The 19,043-nt window shown below is 40.3% G+C and overlaps 2 protein-coding genes across 7 annotated transcripts in view; one reads left to right on the plus strand and one right to left on the minus strand.

Moving 5' to 3' along the window:
• ST8SIA5 (ST8 alpha-N-acetyl-neuraminide alpha-2,8-sialyltransferase 5) overlaps nucleotides 1-19,043 on the minus strand; it is a 185,726-nt gene that overhangs the window by 87,755 nt on the left and 78,928 nt on the right. The window lies entirely within an intron of this gene.
• Nucleotides 9,872-19,029, plus strand: LOC142402891 (elongation factor 2-like). Its single transcript, XM_075488781.1, is given in 8 exon segments — nucleotides 9,872-9,886; nucleotides 13,432-13,646; nucleotides 14,322-14,503; nucleotides 14,954-15,168; nucleotides 16,445-16,630; nucleotides 18,212-18,316; nucleotides 18,798-18,893; nucleotides 18,895-19,029. Coding segments are annotated over 8 exon segments (1,149 nt in total).

Below are 19,043 nucleotides of genomic sequence, written 5' to 3' on the forward strand. Positions count from 1 at the left end.
GCTCAGGCCAAGGATAAAAAAAAGCTCTTATAACTATCCTATCATCACTCAGATAAGCAGAAATATTTAACAGTGGTATTATTGTAGCAGTAATGCTTTTCACCTCCCCACAGTAGCTCTAAGAGAGTTATCTTGGATCACTTCTGCTTGAAGAGGGCTATATTGAGTCACTTTTTCAAAAAAAAGTCCATAAAGTTGATTTTTACAAGCCTCACCATAGTTGTGGTATGAGAGGAAGATGGTGAAATTCTGGATTTGCTTCATCAGCCTGGATTAATATGATTATTGTGGAGGGTTGTTCCACAGCCACCCCCCTTTAGTGAGGGTGCCCTTCCTCCGGTTGTCTCACACTGCACCTTAGCCCTGTGATATCCATCTGCCTTGGCAGGCTGTAGCCAGAGATAAAGTTTGAATGCCCCAGGCAGCTGATCCAACTGGGCTTTGAAGTATCAACTCCTCCATCCCAGACTTGAAAGTGCTCACAGTGGTTTTACCAATGAAGGAACCTGGCTGCCAGGTCTGGCTCAAGCTGGGAGCTTTCAGTCTTAATCTGTTCGCTTCCTGAGTAATAAAGATCCAGAGACTCCTTAGAGACTTCAAACCCTGTACATATGAGTTTACCAAGACTGCTCATTCCTGATAGAGCTTCTTGAAATTGTGTTTACTTCTGCATTGGCTTTGCTCAGGGCAGCCTTATTGCATTGCCACTTGGCCTATGCCATTCTTTTCAATCAATTACAAAACATATCCTGCTCCCAGATAAACAGATGTGACCTTTTCAGTGCAATTTGGCAGATGTTCTCAATGTAGCAAAGTATCTCATCCCGCTTGGTGGGTTGCGAGATGGGTGAATCTTTTCGATTCTCCGACAGTTTGTGTACTGACAAAAGCCGATCTCTGCTCGGCAGAGCCGCGTGGTCGGTAGAGTCACGACAATGACTCAGAAGAACAGTCTGGCCAGCAACTTTATTAACTGGCGAATTCCACAAACGGACAAACTTAACGACCTGGCAAGCCTAACGAACGAACAGAGGCGATTTGGCAATGGAGCTATTTTCCAGGCAACCCGTCACAATTTATCCCAAACTTGCATATATTGGAAGAGTAGAGGAAGAGAGAAGCGAGAAAAGGAAAGGAAAAGAGAGGAGGAAAGAGAAAGGAAAAGTATCACCACCTTGGAGATGGAGATGACGATGACGATGACGATGACGATGACGATGACGATGACGATGACGATGACGGACGTGGCAATCCTCCAATGGTGGGCGCGCGTGGTTCCCTGGGGGGCGTGTCTTTAATAGGCTAATCCCTGCCTCCAGGTACGCCCCTTCAGGACTTACATGGTTCTTGTTCTAGAAAGTTCTCAATCTTCTGCGCAGGCGCTGGGGAAGGGGGGTGGTCGCAAGCCCCTTCCTCAGATCAGCTCTGTGTGACCTCTGGCCATACATAGTAAGGTCCGGCGGAACCCGGAACCGCGCATCCTCCGATGCACTCTCCATGTCCCGCACGTCCCCCTCTCGCTCTCCCCCACCCCGTGCTCGCCGACCTGCTGCCGCCATGCAAATAGCGCCTCAAGTCGCCACAATGTTTGAGACGTTAACTCTTTCAGTCTCTCACACAAAGTTACCAGAAAGCTGAGCAGTAGCCCTTATTTAATTGACTGGAGAAAATCTGCCTGCATTCTTCCTGAAGCAGAAAAACACTTCATTCCTTGTACTTTCCCTTCCTTTTCATTCTGTTTTAAAACCAGAATTGAATGAACACTACGACTAAACTTTCTTGAATCTTTGATAAAACATAACTACTTCTACATCCATATCACCATATTTAATATTATAATATAATTTAAAATAATCATATTTAATTATAAGTATTGTAACGATAAATTATGATAAGGTAGGGAAGCATTATTAATTTCATTCACAAGCATGGACCTCCTAGCAAAAAGATTATGTAATTTTCCAGCAATGTCTTTCATTTATTTCCTAAAGTCAGGTGCCTTATTTATGAGACCAACCCTCAACTCTAAATGAACTTGGTTCAGTTATGTTCTTGTTCATTTGGTATATGTAGACAAGCAAGTGTGTTTCACTAGCACAAATGATCACACGATCCATTTCACATTTACACATACCGGTCTTTGCAAAATGCTAATTTTTACAGCTTGGGTTTTCAAAAACAGTCATTTTGGGCCAAACTATTTCAAACCAACGACAACAGCAATCTCACTGATTTAAGGAGAAAAGAATAAAGGCAACACAGAGACAGTACTTTTGAAAATAATATGCGCTGCTTTTATGTGTTAGTATCAATACCAGATATTCTTGCAAACCTTCCAGTGAAGGAGCAGAAATAATATCATGTGGCATATTCTACTAGTCATTCAGTCACAACAAATCACAGGCAAACAAAAAGCTGAAATGCCTTCCTGAAGTGCCTGTCTCTCTTCATTGCGAAGTAAGGCCTCCAATGTAGATATCTTTGTTAAATGCCTAATATTTTGTGAGATGGACCCAGGCATGTCTGAAGCGCAGGCAAAATCTGAAGAGATCGCTTGACTATAGCCAATGCATAATTTAAAAAAAAGTAGCAAAAGAAGTCATCAGCTTTCTGATTAATAGTTTTAAAGGAATTGCATACTGTTAGGAAAAAGCCTATGAGGAAAAGAAAAGTTAAAGTCACACAATATATAACTATATACCCTTGATTATCTGAATTTCAAGATGAAATTAAGTTTAGTGGGACAGTCAAGGGTTCAAACCCACAGGCTACTTGAGATGAGAGGTTACAAAGTTAAAAAAATCTATGGCAACAGATTAAGGAAACTTTCAGCTTTAAAAGCAGTGCTACCCTGGAAAATCCCAAAAGTTTGTAGTGAAATTATTCATTGCCTTTCAAAGATTATTATACCATACAGCTTCAACTTACAACTAGTAGGATTTTCTTTCCACAGTCCTGAAAATCAACACAAATTTTAGACTTTTTCTACTCTTTACAAGGTTTACTGGCATCAGTTTCACAGATTTTCTAACACTGTATTGGTCAGGTACCTTTTTGCTGCCATGAGCGCATCCATCACAGGCTTTTATTCATATAGAAATATTGTAAAGCAGAAGATTCACAGTGGTATTTTGAGGTAAATGGTCCACTGCTTGCTTGATGAAAAATTTGCAGGACTGGTCCCTGTTAGTGGTCCAAAAATTATGTGAATCATTAGTTGTAAAGAAAGAGTTGCCCCATCAGGCATTTTACAACAGCAAAAGCTTTTGTTGTAGAGTGGCTTAGTAATAAAGTTGCATTTTTTTCTTCTCATGCATCATTACTAGAAATCAGATCCAAATAGTTAATCTACTGAAACATGCATAAACCTGCTGTCTTCAGAGGATCCCCTCAGAGGTGTTAATGGTAGGTTTAGAGAAGTGTGATTGGTAAATAAAACAAATAGGCTACAGATTGATCTCAGTTAACTGCAGTGTCTTAACAGTACTAATACTGCAAATGAGAAAATATTTTAGTCAATACATTTGAACAAGACACAAATAAAACCCTGGATTTACAGACCAAGATAAGTTGTTGGCTAAAGTGGTGCCATTCTTATCTAGGCAGGGTTCAAATTTTAACTGTTCTGGGGAAAATCCTATATACAAGCAGGCAAAGACAGTCTTGAGCTCTTCAGATGCACTCGAAACTCTCAAGATCTGAGGCAACAGCAGCGTGGAAGCTATACAATAATGATAATGGAGTGCCACCCCTGAGTTAACACACTCCCTGAGAAAAGACAGACATTATTAGCTCAAAACCAGACCAAATGGGCTATCTGACTTTCAGGTCAGAGCTGCCTTCTGCTTGACTAACCTGGATGATAGCCAGAGAAGGTCCTGCCTGCCTACACAAGTCCATGTACAAATAACCTTTTATAACACCCATCCTCCAAAACACTGAATGTTATCAAAATTAATTTGTATAGACGATGGGACCATTTGGCTCAGTTACAGCCATGGAAAACCAAGAACTCCATGCACTACAAAGCAAGCCAAATCTATCTGAACTGAATAGAAAGCAGAATCTAGACCAAAGTGCATCAGGCACTACATAGGAAAAACCTATGCATGTGTATGAGAAAGAGCAGATCCAGAGCAAAACAGGGCAAGTGAAAATGGATTAAAAACTCTGAGAAACACTGGAAGCAGGAAATGGCTCCTCCTGTTCCATCATGGCTTCTCCTGCCACACAGGTATTAACTAGCAAAGCAATCTTTTTCCTGCTCCAATAAGGCTTACTGAATAAAGACTCTGGCTCTGTACTCTCAATACAACGGTGAAGCAATACTGGGTACAGTTTGGTCCAACTTCTTTTCATGAAGCCTCAGCCACACTTTTACAAACCTCTTTTCAAAGTTTTTCAAATCTCCAAAATTTTCTGCTGTCTACCCTTACTTATGCTGCTGTAAACACAGAACAATTAATCACTTACATGAAATCATTTTAGATTCTCCTAGGCCATATCACAACATATGAATAAATTCAAGTCAGTGCAGAAGGCAGGTACAAAAATAATATATCACTTTGATTTCACTTATGCCCTTAAAATGTGTGCTGAATGGCACACAGCCCTTGGGCTGAGCTATTAGGAAGCATTTCTTTACCGAGAAGGTGGTCCAAACACTGGAACAGGCTTCCTAGAGAGGTGGTCAATGCCCCATGCTTGTCAGTGTTTAAGAGGCATTTGGACAATGCCCTTAATAACATGCTTTAACTTGGTCAGCCCTGAAGTGGTCAGGCAGTTGGACTAGATGATCGTTGCAGGTCCCTTCCAACTGAAATAGTCTACTCCTATTCTATTCTATTCTATTCTATTCTATTCTATTCTATTCTATTCTATTCTATTCTATTCTATTCTATTTCTATAGGCACAACTTTCATTCTTCAGGCACAATTTAGTTGACTCTATTGATTGGTTTTAGTGAAGTTACAACCAGAAGGGGTTTAGTACAGCACTCTTCATATCCATGGCTGAAGGTTATGCTGTGGAGGAGAGAATAAGGACAGTAATTGCTCCAGAAATATGAAAGAAGGCTGTGCTCTTAGTAAAAAAAATGTGGGAAGAGGAATGGTTAGCACCTGTAAGAAAATTTTGTAGGTAGTGTATAGGCTGAAAGATACTTTGTGTAAAAGTTGTTATTTTTAAATGGAAAGGAGGTCATGTAAAGAATAAAATGCCCATAAAGATGGCAAGCCAGTAAACACTGAGGTTTTTTTTCAGGGAGCCTGTTAATTTGGAAACTATTCAACAGTTTTATAAGGTTTGTTTTCCCGCACAGATTGGCATAAATTGGGATGCAATACAAGACAGAGAAAAATAAAGTTAATTTCAATGATATTTATAGGATCATGGCTGAGCACCAGCTGTGCAAAATAGTCCTTAAATTGTGTGTGTGCATGCACACAGGCACAAGGAAAAAGTTTTGTAATCAGCCATCAGGTCTTCAGAAAGAACTCTCCATGTTGACAGAGAACTGTGCACAGAGCTGAAGTTCAGTCTGCGTATGGAAGTCCATACGAGTGTGCCCCGTTCTTCAGAACAAAACAACAGTGCTTTTCCTCTGTTGTGACACAACCAGGTTGATTAAAGGAAGCTATTTTATGTCTGCTTCACAACCCCTGAAAGATATGCTAAAAGAAAAATGAGCCTTTGGGTAGAAAAAGCTTGCCAGTGAAGTATCTGGTGAATATTTCCTCTTGTTCAGAGAAAACAGATGAATAAAACAGCACGTGTAAAGTCACAGGGGCTGAATGGCAAGAAGCTCTCAGCCTTTTTCTTTCTTGGCCAAGTAAAGGACTTTGGTTAAATAGATTATTTTGTTTCAAACACAGTTACTGACTACTGACAAGGCAGCAAAAGCATTGGGCTTACAGTCTATTCAGTGTGACGTTGCTAAGCGTCTGGCCGAAGGAGGTCTGGAGCTCTCATATCTAGCTTTTCCTCTGTTATAGTATTGCTTTGAGGAGTATGGTGCAACTAAAACCTGCTCTTTGATAAAATGAGTAATGCCTTTGAGGCAACATGTAATTCTGAACTCCTGCTGGCCATTTATGACCATTGAAATTGCTGTTTAATTAAAAAAAAAAGTGCAGGCCAGAATTTGCTAATCACATTCCCACTTTCTGCTCCTTCTTGAGTGCTTGCTGTTACTACTTTGATATCTTAAATGTATTTGATTGTATTAAACTTTATCTAATTGAGTAAAATCCTGCAAGTTCTCTTTGGGCAGAAGCCCTGTTGAAAGTAACAGGACAGTATTTTTCCACGCCTGAGGCTGGAAGTGGTTTCTGACAAGGACCATTCATTCTGTATGGCTGATACAGCCATTTATTCCATCCATAGTGCTTTATACATAATAATATGCTTGCATAATAGTTTGATTTGATATTCTTTTCTGATCTTCAATTCTTAGGAAGTACTACTGTATAAATTTTCCTTTAGTTTGATCCCAGAAGTTGGTGCTTTCAGTGAAGACATTCATGCACTCACTCTGTGCTTCGCAATTTAATTACCTAATATTTCTAAAAGACATTTTCAGGTGAAAGTCTGTATTAAAAATGTGAAGTGCTGTTATTACTTTAGTGTCTTTCATGTCAGCAAGTTATTTTTAAAGGGGTGCGATGTCATCTTTGCATTTCAACAGGGAACCGATCAGTCATTTAACTTATTTTTAAAACTAACTAATAAGGGGTTATGGCACCGAGCCTGACTACCTGTTCAAAGCAAGCAATCAAACCTGCCGCTCTGCCACTAAACATCCCAAGAGGGAAAACCTACCGGGGCGGCCCTCGCAGCAGCAGAGCAGTAAAACACCACGGCCGCCTTGGCATCCCCCCCGCAGGTCTCGCTGAGGGGAAGGGACGGGGCTCCATCTAACGTTTCCCTGACAGAGCCTGAACGAGTGACGGAGAATTAGCGTGATGGCCGGAGTCGGGACTCTCTTCCATCTCCACACAGCACGCAGTAACCTGGAGTTCACAGCCACGGGGCTATCACGGGAGAATTAATAAACCCAGGGACACCATAAGCCCCTGTGGTGGCGGGGGTGCCCGCGCCCAGCCTGCCACCGCCTCCCCGCGCCCTCCAGGGGCTCCCGTCCCCTCTAGTACCCCGGGAGCCGCCGCCGCCGCCCCTCCGAGGGACGCGGGAGACCCTTGGGGGCCGGGCGATGGCTGGGGGTCATGGCGGCGTTAGGGGTCCGGGCCACCGTTGGGAAAGAGCTCCGGGGAGGAGTGGCCAGGAGGCTCGCAGCGGGAGCGGGCAGCTCGCCTCCGGGGAAGGGTGGCAGCGGGAGCAGGGACCCCCCCCGGCCCCGCCGCCGTGAGGGGAGGCCGTCCTCCCCTCAGCACACCATGGGCATCGGCCAAACTGAGGAGCGCTCGGCGGGGGGAGTGGGGGGGGATGCTCGAGCGCGCCAACAGCTGATCTCGGCTCGTTCCCGCCTCCCGCAGCCCAGCTGAGGCGGCGGCAGATGGGATCCGGAGCCATCCGCTATGATAGTAAGTGCTCCCGCGGGGAGGAGGCCAGGCCAGGCGCGGTGCCGCCCGGGGGGTGGCCAAGCCACCGACCCACAGCGGTGCTCTGATGCAGCCGGGCTCTGCCCGCGCCTTAACAGAGGGCAGCTGCCGGGGACGGGGATCACGGCGGCCATCTTTCTCGCCATGCCTGTCACAGCGCTGCCTGTCAGGCGCAGCGGGCTGGGAAAGGGGTGGCGGGTCGGAGCAGCCCAGCTAGCCCTCGCCGAAGCACGGTACTTTTCAGGAGCTTCTCCTTATTCTCTCTCAGCCCTGGGGGCTGACCGAGTAGGGGGAGGTGGTTCCCACCCTCCTGGTGCTGACAGGAGTCCGGGGAGGCGGCGGCGCCTGGTAGCGCTGAGGCGGTCCTGACCGCGTCCCTTTCTGCCCAGCTGTGGGACTTGGGCACCGCTGAGCTTATTTATTTGTTTTTATCGCCCCCATGCTCTTTTATTAAAAGGGTGCCAGGTGCACGGGTCAGGAGGGTGTTGCTGCTTCTCTCTTTCTCCTCCTTTTGCAGATACGGGAAGTGCACCTTGTCACTGTGGGTCACAGATTTGAACGTTTCTGTGTTTTGCCCACCAACATGCGTAGTGAATTCAAGTGTAAGCTTTGAGCTTAAATCCCGATTATCAGTGTTTATAAGGGTAGGAGATAAAAGCATTTTCAATGAGGCTTGGAAAAGGCTACGCATATGTGTGAATTATACAGGGCTGCACTATACTAATCTTGAGGAAGGATGGTCTGACCTGAATCAGATCAGCAGCATTTTCTCAGGGAAATCAATCTGTTAGAAACACTGCAGGGTAGGTTGTGTTGTTTTGTTTTTAATTTATTTTTCACCTTAGCAAGCCTGCCCCATTATTTTAACTCCCTGCAGTTCTGGTAATGCATTTCACCTGTTTTGAGTCTCTTTTTATTCTAGTGAATCAGAATTTACCAGCCTGTTTCTGTGATAAACAGATGCTTGTACATGTTTGCATTTCTTGATGATTAATGGTATTGGAACCCTTTCCTTTTTTTTTTTTTTTAAATCTTGTAGTCTTTCATTGTATAAGTATTATGGTTTACTGAAATGGACATTCTAGTTACCTATGTCAGCTTCAATAAGTGTTTTCATTTGTCTTTGTTTTTAGAATATGTATTTCAGAATTGAAGCTATGTAATGGTTCATTACAATAAGAATTAACATCTTTAAGAGAAAGAGATGCCTTGCAGAAGAGGAAGGCAGTCTACTCTGGAGGCGTTACTGATAGCCAGAGATAAGCAACACTGCAGTATGGGCTACCCAAATGATGTAATGCAGTAGTTAAAAGGAGCAAGGTCGTTGTCTGGCTGTAGTGGCCTTGAAACTTGAGGGTTTTGGCAAAAGTGATGTTCTGCTTGGGATAACACTTGTAATAAAGCGGTGATGTTTCTCTCTTCTACAAATACTGCTTTCATCTCCTTCATTTTTTGCTTGCTGTTGCACATAGAAGACCTTAACCCCTCTGCAGCAAGCATTTCATAGCAAGATAACTTTGATCCGGTTGCTGTCTATCACAGCAGAACAGAAACTCTGTAACAGCTCTCTAATGAAAAACATTTAAAATTAAAACTGCTATTAATTTTTAATCTGGCTTTGTGTTTTCCATTGTATTTATGGCAAAAAAAAAATTGTGATGCCAGTGCCCCTCTCTCTTATAGAACAGCACATATGGTAAACTCTGTTTTGGCATTTGTGTAAATGAAGTGGTAAATAAAATGTTTGGAAGTGGATAGCATTTATTAATACATAATCCTGAAGTTCCTGCCAGAAGGCCTGGTAAGACATTAATATTAATGCTTGAATTGAGCTCTTTATCTTTTCTAATATACTATATTTTTTTAATGAGCTGATTAGCAGAAACTTAAGAATGGTTTACCCAGTTACATTAATAAGAACAGCTGCTATGATATAACAAAGTGAATTAAAAGTGAGCTAGCAGTGTTAAGCTCTTAAAAATACTCATTTAGGCCAAGGGATGAACCAAACAATAATAAAGGAGTGCCACTTACCTAAACTTGGCTCTCAGTATTAACTTCCTACAGGCTGAAAGCTTTGTGCCCAGGTGTATTATATTGTTGTAGGCCTGGCAAAAAGTACTAATGCAGTAATATCTAAGACACCGGACCTTCGGTTTCTGGGAAGGGATGCAGTCTTGTACTTGAGCAAAAGGATGGAAAGTTTGAAATAAAAATATGTTCATGTTGTTGGCATTGGCTTGCCATGAGACTTGTCAGCAGAAGCTTTGAGGTCACTTATGGAGGCCTGCCTCTTTACCTCCTTGACTGCGATGACTTCTTTTGAGGTATAATATTGTAGAGCTTTGGGTCCCACAGCCCATCTAATCACTTAAACTTGGTTGTAGATTCTCCTTGTCTTTGCCTTACCCCCCCCTCCTACCCCAGTACTGTCTGACCCTGCTCTTCTCTCATTGTGCTTCTTGGCTCTCCTTTCCTTTGCCATGACTTAGTGATTCTTTTCCATCTCAAACCCAAGTTGCTCCAGCTCCACCACAAAGCGATAGTAATATATTAATGACTTCTTGAAATACCAAGCAACTAAACCCATAAAACTAACATTTTACATGCATGTCTTATATAATGGTCACTCCGTGTATCTGTTTTCATTCTACTTTTGTAACAGTGGGACATAATTATCCCAGCTGGAGGGTAAGGCTCCATTGTTTTTAGGCACAAATCAAGGTTTTTACAACTCCAATACCATCCTTTCTCAGATTATATGAATAGCTTCAACAGTCCATAGGAGAACAGCCAGTCCCTTCAGAGGAACATGTGCATGAAGTTTACATTTAGAATTAATGTAAATGGACATGCGTAGGAGGCCTGTATGCTTAAAATATGAGGAAGAAATAAACTGTTATGGTCATCTCTGCTCCTTGCCCCAAAAGAAAACTACAATGTAGCCTGTGTATATAAATGTATTGGAAACTTGGAGACAACGGAAAAAATACAGGTTTCAGTTCAAAATGTGATATCTGTGCTAGTTAAATATTTATCAGAAGTAAATTTCACTTGTTCCATTAAGAAAGTGTATAATTAGCAAATACAGAGAGCATGTAGGTATACTTCTCAACACTTATGCTTATTTTATAATGTAAATAAATACTTATGTAGCACAGCTCTAGCACTGCGCTTAATTCTCGCCAAGAGTACTGTGTTTTTTTTTTTTTTTAGCACAGCACAATTTAAAAACAGGGAAAATTATAAAAGTAGAAAAGAAAAGTAGTGGTGCTGTTTTCTCTAAATGGAAAAGAAAGAGAAGAAAGAAATATTTCAAGGTCTCAGAAGAAGTATGTAAATTTTGCTGTGAGACTTTGGATGCCAGGACACCCTAGAACATTCTAGAAAAGAAATATCATTGTTTTTTATTAAACTGAAGAATAAGCTAACAGAACAAATTCAGAAATGAAGTGCCTTCATTTGAGGTGGATCACTGACAAAACCGTAAGCATACTCTAAAAATTTTCTTGTTTGTACTAAATTTTCTTTAGCAGAAAAAAAAAGGGGGTGGGTTGGTTGTTTTCTCCACTGCAGACTTTGAGGTAAGAAAGAAACTATAAATGTAGGAAGAGTGGGGAAATAATACATTTTGGGGGAAGAGGCCAGGCTGCTGCTTAGTTTGGGTATTTCTCATCTCTAAAAAGAACTTGACTATTTTAACTAGAAGTATTCCTTTTTTTAATAAGAACCATTTTCTTGAGAAAATGTATAATGAAAAGTTGAACTGAAGATCCAAAGTTAGTATGAGAATATGCACTAATAAGATATATATCAGAAGTGTATCTGTTCATGTAAAAAAAAAAAAAGGTTTGTCTCCTATATATAATTATATTTTGAGCTGGTCTGTGGTTTTGTTTTTTTTTTTAATTAATATCTTATCCTTGCAAGAAGACAGGCTCCCTGTGTTCAGATGCACTCATTAAGACCCAGACTGTGTTGGAAACCTTTGTTGGTGTAGCGATAGTAATGCATGTTTCATTATTTCTGTGTCATTTGCAACTCAAACACAGATGAGGAACCTATTTAAGTGTTTCTTATGGTATATTTTTCTTCACTTGAGCAACTAGTATAAACTACTGATGTGGTATGTGATTTTTGTGTTTGTTTGTTTAATATTCCCCATCATTTTTTCCTCCCAATTCTGTCTTTTTCTGTGTCCCTATGAAGCACTTCATGTATTAAAGGGATTTGCAAGAATAACCACGTTGACTGCACTCCTGTGACCTACAGGTGACTCTCATTACAGAATGAGACAGGCTCAGATTAGTAAGATCTCATCTTCCTTTGCTAAGTTGTCATGTATTTAATAGATAATTACCAGGGCTTCTGAGGGTCAAGGATTTTTTTCTGCAAATTGAAGGAGGGGAATTGTTCTTAGCAAGAGATAGAAGAATTATGGAAATAAGAAAAATTTCTTTCTGGGATATCATTTGTGAGAGGGGCTCTACAAATTTTGCACTTGGCTAATTAAAGTCTTTAAAGAGGTTTTTGACTGAGCTGGACCACCAGTTTCTAGAGCTGGTATGTTGGCTACAAAAGGAGAAGACCCAGCCTCTTCTTGAAACCAGGAAGTGGCTCACCTGAAAAGCCCTGGTGAAAAGAGCTAAAATCCCCAAAGACAAAAAGAAATGTTGTAAATATCTTGGTTGCTCAATGTTTCCTTTTAGTTTCCCTTTCGCAGATAATTTAGCCTAGCTTGCCAGTATTGTTGGCCTTAAGTAAGGAAGTTTAGATAGTAGAATTGCTAACGAGCATTCTTTATTTGAAGGAAACCTACATATGGTCTTTTCCCCCCCAATAATAATCATTAGAGTAAGAATGCTTTGCCTGTGTTAAATCCTTGGTTAGCTGAGATAGTTGCAATGTAGATAGATAAAAAGGAATTCTTCAGGCCCTGTGTCCCTGGAAAGGGCTGATAAGGAGAAGCTGCACAAGAAGCACCTGATTTTGGATATGCAAGGAAGGTATGAGCAAGACAAAGATGGACTGAGCATGCGTAAAGACAAAGTTCAGTCAGCGGTCAGAGTGATGAAGACTACTGACTTCCTCCAACGACCACCAGAGGATCCCTAACGACCACCTAAGGACTTAAGTACGCATGCGTCAGGGACATTTACATATATTAATGAGTTCCAAGAAATCTCATGTTTATATAAATTAATCTTATGAATATGTATGATTTTGCAACATATAACCTCTGCGATCTTGCTTGTTTGTCGGAGCACTTATGGTGGAGCGATCCCCAGCGCTGCCCAGCGCTGTAATAAAGGATGCCTGCTTAATAGTAATTCCGTTGCTATTGAGTTTTAATTTCGGGAACACTCTGAAACTCTGATTCACCTGTTGGGAGGTTTGGATTTTAAAGGGTAGTCTCCACGAATTTTGTTTCACTGGGAGATGGAGAGCAGGTATGGGAGGAAGACTTGGCAAAGTGAGGGGCAGTGGTGGGAGGAGAGAAGGATGCCTGCGGAAGCTCTGATGAGAGCTGCAGCTTGCAGTTGTGTGCATTAACCCTCCTGTAACATTTGGCAGGGATGAGCTGTTCTGTCTCTGCAGGTGGATTCTTCATTTTTGTGGCAGTTGACATTTTGTGATATGAAATCTAAGCCATATTTTAAGTTATGCCTCCACTCTTTGTACTTACAAAAACATGCCAAAAATGTGAACAACTATTTGTAATACTAAGCTTAAAAGTATGAACAGCTTCATTTCTCCTTTGGATTGTGAATTTAATAAGAAATAGCAAAAGTTTAAAATGTCACATAGAAGTTTGTATGATTTAAAAGGAAACAATAGCTGGTTTTCTTTTTTTTTTTTCTCCCTCATCCAGGTGAATTTCACAGTAGACCAGATCCGAGCAATCATGGACAAGAAGTCAAATATTAGGAATATGTCTGCGATTGCTCATGTTGATCATGGCAAATCAACCTTGACAGACTCCTTGGTGTGTAAAGCGGACATCATTGCTTCAGCCAGAGCAGGAGAAAGGCAATTCACGGACACACGGAAAGATGAGCAAGAAAGATATATCACAATCAAGTCTATGTAAGAATTTGTTTGTATCTTTCTTTTTTCTTTCTTTCTTTTTAGTCTGAAGACAGAAAAATGGTCTGCTCAAGCCTTGCATCTTGTCAGATCTTTTTTAAGTTGACATGTGAATCAAGCTGTGCATTACAGAACAGAAGTTCACAGTCTTCGGAGTGCAATCTGGGCAATATTGGAGTAGAGCTTGTAAGTGATATCTAGCAACCACTCTTACCTGCTTCTCACTATGGAGAAAGATGCTTTCAGGAAGATTTTTAGTAGTAACTTTCATTTTTATTGGATTGCTTACAGACTAATACCCTGTTCCTCCAAGCCACTGTGGTGGGCTGTGTCTTATTGTTCCTCTGTCTTTGATGTCTGCAACTGCAAAGTTAACAAGTTGTAAAGTGATTTGGAGCACGACTCTACAAGTGTCTGACAGCGATATTATGCTGTGACTACTATCCTGAGGTGTTGATTTTGAATAAGAATAAAAATTAATTACACCCAAAGGAGAATTTTAGATCCTAAGAACTTTAGAAATTGAAATATTGAAGTCTTCTTGTGGTTTTTCCTTTATCAAGAAATATTGGCACTGTAATAGAACAGGTATAGTTGCCTGACCAATGCAAATGTTTAAATCAGCAAATTATGAAACATTATTAAATTATTAAAATGAATTGTCTTCTCTTACAGGGCAATTTCTATGTATTATGAACTCTCAGACAACGACTTGGCCTTCATCAAACAGTGTAGGGATGGTTCAGGTTTTCTTATTAACTTAATTGACTCCCCCGGACATGTTGATTTCTCCTCTGAAGTTACAGCAGCTCTCCGTGTCACTGATGGTGCCCTTGTTGTGGTGGACTGTGTTTCAGGTAAGCATGCTCTTCTAATTAGAAAGACCTCAGTGTATTTTATCTTCTTCCTCTTAAGAAAAAAAAAATCATGAGTGATGGAAGAAGCTTCTTTCTCTGAAAGTTTGACTTCTAATGGTATGAATTCTGATTTGCAGTCTCAGCCCATGGTCTTTCCTGTATCTTAGAGGATTATATCCACTTTGTATCCAGCTTGTGGGTTGAATATAGAGTAACTGAGGAAATAAAGTCAACCTTCAGTAAAATCCTAGGGAATGGAGCTGCCTGTCATTCTCCTCCTTCAGTTAGAAAATGGAGCGATACATGCAACTGAGTAATGACGGTTTCAGGGAGCACCGAGACTACCACCAAATTTCCAGTTTGAATTTCCCAGTCACCACTGTACAAAGTAGATTAGAGATCTTGCCCATATATATCATGCATGTTTTAATTGTGCTTGTATTTTTTAAGGGGTTTGTGTACAGACAGAGACTGTTCTGCGGCAGGCTATTGCAGAACATATCAAACCAGTACTGATGATGAACAGAATGGATCATGCTTTGCTGGAATTGCAGCTGGAGCCTGAGGAACTTTACCAGACATTTCAGCATATTGTGGAAAATGTCAATGTCATCATCATTTCCACCTATGGAGAGGGTAAAACTGGACCAATGGGTAATATTATGGTAAAGAAAACTTAAAATTTTGCTGTGGTTGAAATCCTATTTTGGAGAATACCAGCCTTGATATGAAACAATTGCATACATTTATAGCAGTTCAAATCTCTGGCCAACCTGAAGGAGCCATTCTTCAGTTCCCTTCCACCCCCACTGTTTCATACTTTTTCTTTTGGGGATATTATTTCAGACCAACCAACTGGGGAGCAAAAGCAACTAGGAGAGAGGAGAGAATTCATAAAGCAGATCATCCTCTAGTGATACTTTCTCACTAACAAAACGTGTAACCTCAAGCCAGTTGCTCAGTGTCATTCAAACATCAAATGTCAGATATTTGCCTGGGGCAAACTGCTGAAGGGAAGCTATGGTTGAAAATTTAAGGCAAAGGACCAGAAGCCAGAAGATTAGCTTTCTGTGCCTGACTTTGCTGCTTATGTCACTTACATGACAAGAAATGTAGCCTTTCTGCTATTCCTGACTGATGTTTAATTTGTTCTTTTCTGATCTGAAGATGTAGGTCTCTGCTATTCTACCAGTAATTATATTATAATATGCTGGATATCTCTGGAAGGATGGTTTGAAACTAGAAAGACAAATAGTATTTCCTATATTGCAGCTGAGAATTGTAAAATAAAAAAACCAAAGTCAACTGCAAGTCTTCTCTGATGGTCCAGCTGTTAGAGAAAGGAATTGTCAGAATCAGGCTGCTTCAGATATTATTTTTTCCATGAAATAGCTACAAGACAGACCTTCTCACCAGAGTTTTCAGACCTGGTTCCCTTTGTTTAAATGTGATCATCCTGTACTAGTTTGTTTTATGGCTAAAATTGACTGCAGCTTAATCTAGTTACTGGAACAAAGGACTCTTGGCTAGGATTGTATTCTGATTCTTATAGTCCATGAATTTCAGCCATTCTTAAGTCAGACCAGTTTTATCTGTGTGGCAGGAATGAGCCACCTATATTTTAATTTCCAGAGAAAGTTCACTAACAACTCAATATTCTTTACAAAGTCATAATCCTCCAAATCCTACTTAGCACTTTACAGATATATTTCTGAAGTTTTTATTTTAGCCTTTGATATAAATATTTCCACTGTGCGGGACAAAGTAAGATTCTTGCTTCAAAGTAGTATTCAATAGACCCATTTTAGGGGAGATATTTCCTTGTTCTATGTTTCAGAAAATATTTGGCATCTTTACTGATCCTACCTGTCATTGAAAGCAATTCATACATTTCGAAGCAGTGTTTTGTGAAATGCATTCACTTTTTTTCCCCTTTTAAAGGTTAATCCAGTTATCGGTACTGTTGGGTTTGGCTCTGGTCTGCATGGCTGGGCATTTACTCTGAAGCAGTTTGCTGAGATGTATGTAACCAAATTTGCTGCCAAAGGTGAAAAAGCACAACTCCCTCCAGTTGAGTGTTCAAAGAAAGTGGAAGATATGATGAAAAAACTCTGGGGCGATAAGTAAGTAACACAGTACGCATGGAATGAATATAGATATATGCTTAGATACCACAGTGATACTCTAAGGATATCAGTGATGCATACCAGATGTATACATGTTGAGTTTGTGCTTCTGTAAAACTAAGCTTTCATAGACAGCTTAGAAAGCTAGTTAGAGACGTGAGTTTGTAACTCTTACAACAAAAATATGTATCTGAGAAACAGCATATCTGCATTACAAGCAATTGCCTATGTGCCTTCTATGGTGAGTTCTGATAACCTGCTCCATAAGAGCAGAGAGAGAAGATTCACTCTCAGAACTTCAGAACATAAATGCTTTTATTGAACTGCATAGTTAAAATTAATACACAACACAAGATTATGGACCAAATCCAGTCTTTTGATACCAATGAGTATTTCTGTGAGTTTAATGAACCTTAAATTGTATCTCATAGACAATGGAATTAATTTCCTATTAGAGATCTACACAACTTCCTGTTAACTGAATGCTTTATACATGTGTGAAAGCTCAATATATTTGCTTGTCTTCTGATGCCTTATAATAAATTAACCTACCTTGACTCATTTAGCTCATAGGGTACTCAAGATTTATCTTGTATGGTATTTAAAAGACAGTTATAGATAACAGGGTGGAGTAAGAGAATTCTTGGCAACAGGTTTGCTTACAGTGCCTAGTTCCCTGTAAAAGCCTAAAAATGCACGTTGAAGTCAGTGTTTTTAAGTTGTCCTGGTTTTGGCTGGGATAGAGTTAATTTTCTTCCTAGTAGCTAATATAGTGCTGTGTTTTGGATTTAGTATGAGAATAATATTGATAACACAATGATGTTTTAGTTCCTCCTAAGTAATGCTTATAATCAAGGACTTTTCAGCTTCCCGTGCTCTGCCAGGCACACAAGAAGCTGGGAGGGGGCACAGCCAAGATAGTTGATCCAAACTGACCAAAGGGCTATTCCGTACCATATGACATCATGCTCAGTATATAAACTGGGGGGAGTTGGCCGGGGGGTAGCAATCACTGCTTGGGGACTGGCTGGGCATCAGTCAGCGGGTGGTGAGCGGTTGCATCACTTGGGGTTTTTTGTATGTTTGGGTTTTTTTTCACTGGGTTTTGTTCCTCTGTCTCTCTCCCTCTCTCATTATTTTCCTTTTCATTACAATTTTTATTATTATTATTGTTATTATTATTATTATTATTTTTTTTTTCAATTATTAAACTGTTCTTATCTCAGCCCACGAGTTTTCTTACTTGTGCTTTTCCGATTCTCTCCCCCATCCCACCCGGGGGGGGGGGAGGGTGAGCAAGCAGCTGTGTGGTGCTTAGTTGCTGACTGGGGTTAAACCATGACATAAGTGTAGTAAAAAACCTCAAAAACCTAAACAAAAAAGCCATACTTTGCCTCCCCAAACATCTAACAGTTATTGCTACATTCAAATAAGGATTAGCCACTCTTCTGCTATTTTAATCTCTGCTTAAATGTGAAACTTTACAAAGTTTTCTTTTAAAAATAACTAAGCAGAAATTTGCAGGAAAAGTGGATACTCCTCAAGTTCAAACTGGATGAGTAAAAATAAACAACATCTTTAGATATTTGGTCCAGCAACTGGAAAATTCATCAAGTCAGCCACTAGCCCAGATGGAAAGAAGTTGCCAAGGACATTTTGCCAGCTAGTTCTGAATCCTATCTTTAAGGTAAAGCAATATTTTGTCTTGATTTGATTGCAAGGGTGTAAGGGGAGACTTTTTTTAATTTAGCAGGTTAGCTCTTAGGAAAGCCATCCCTCTTTATAAAGTAGGTCCATACTTTCTATAGAGACTAGAAAAATTCTGCAGTATAAGAAGAATGTGCAAAAGGTGGGACAGAAGTAGAAGGCAGCAAATCTGAATAGTCTGTTCACTGAAATAACATATTCTGCATATCATTAGATTAAAGATTTGTGTGTCTTGTGTGTGAACCTCTTCTGATAGGAATTTGGAATTTCCTTTGGAATTAGAAACATTCGATATAATTTGTGAATCTTGAGCTGTATGATCCTTGCGAATAGTTTCTCAAACAAAAGCCCAGAACAGAGAAATCAGAGGGTTTTCAGATGTAAAACATGTTTAAGATAACAGAGACAGGTTTTGCTTACCATTTATATTACTTACTCCAGTCGCTATAAACTTGTTTCAGATCTTTGATGCCATTATGAATTTTAAGAAGGAAGAGACAGCCAAACTGATAGAGAAACTTAATATCAAGGTAGACATTGAAGATCGAGATAAAGAGGGGAAAACCCCTTCTTAAGATAACTTGGCCTTTCTACTTCATTAGAATTGCCAGTGTGGTAGCATTTCTTACCCTTGAGCCGTGTAACAAGAACAGTCTTTTAGGTCTTTCTAAAATACACAGAAACTTACCTTAATTGTCTTTTTATAA

This window comes from Mycteria americana (assembly GCF_035582795.1).
Source record: "Mycteria americana isolate JAX WOST 10 ecotype Jacksonville Zoo and Gardens chromosome Z unlocalized genomic scaffold, USCA_MyAme_1.0 Scaffold_18, whole genome shotgun sequence".
Classification (NCBI taxonomy): Eukaryota; Metazoa; Chordata; class Aves; order Ciconiiformes; family Ciconiidae; genus Mycteria; species Mycteria americana.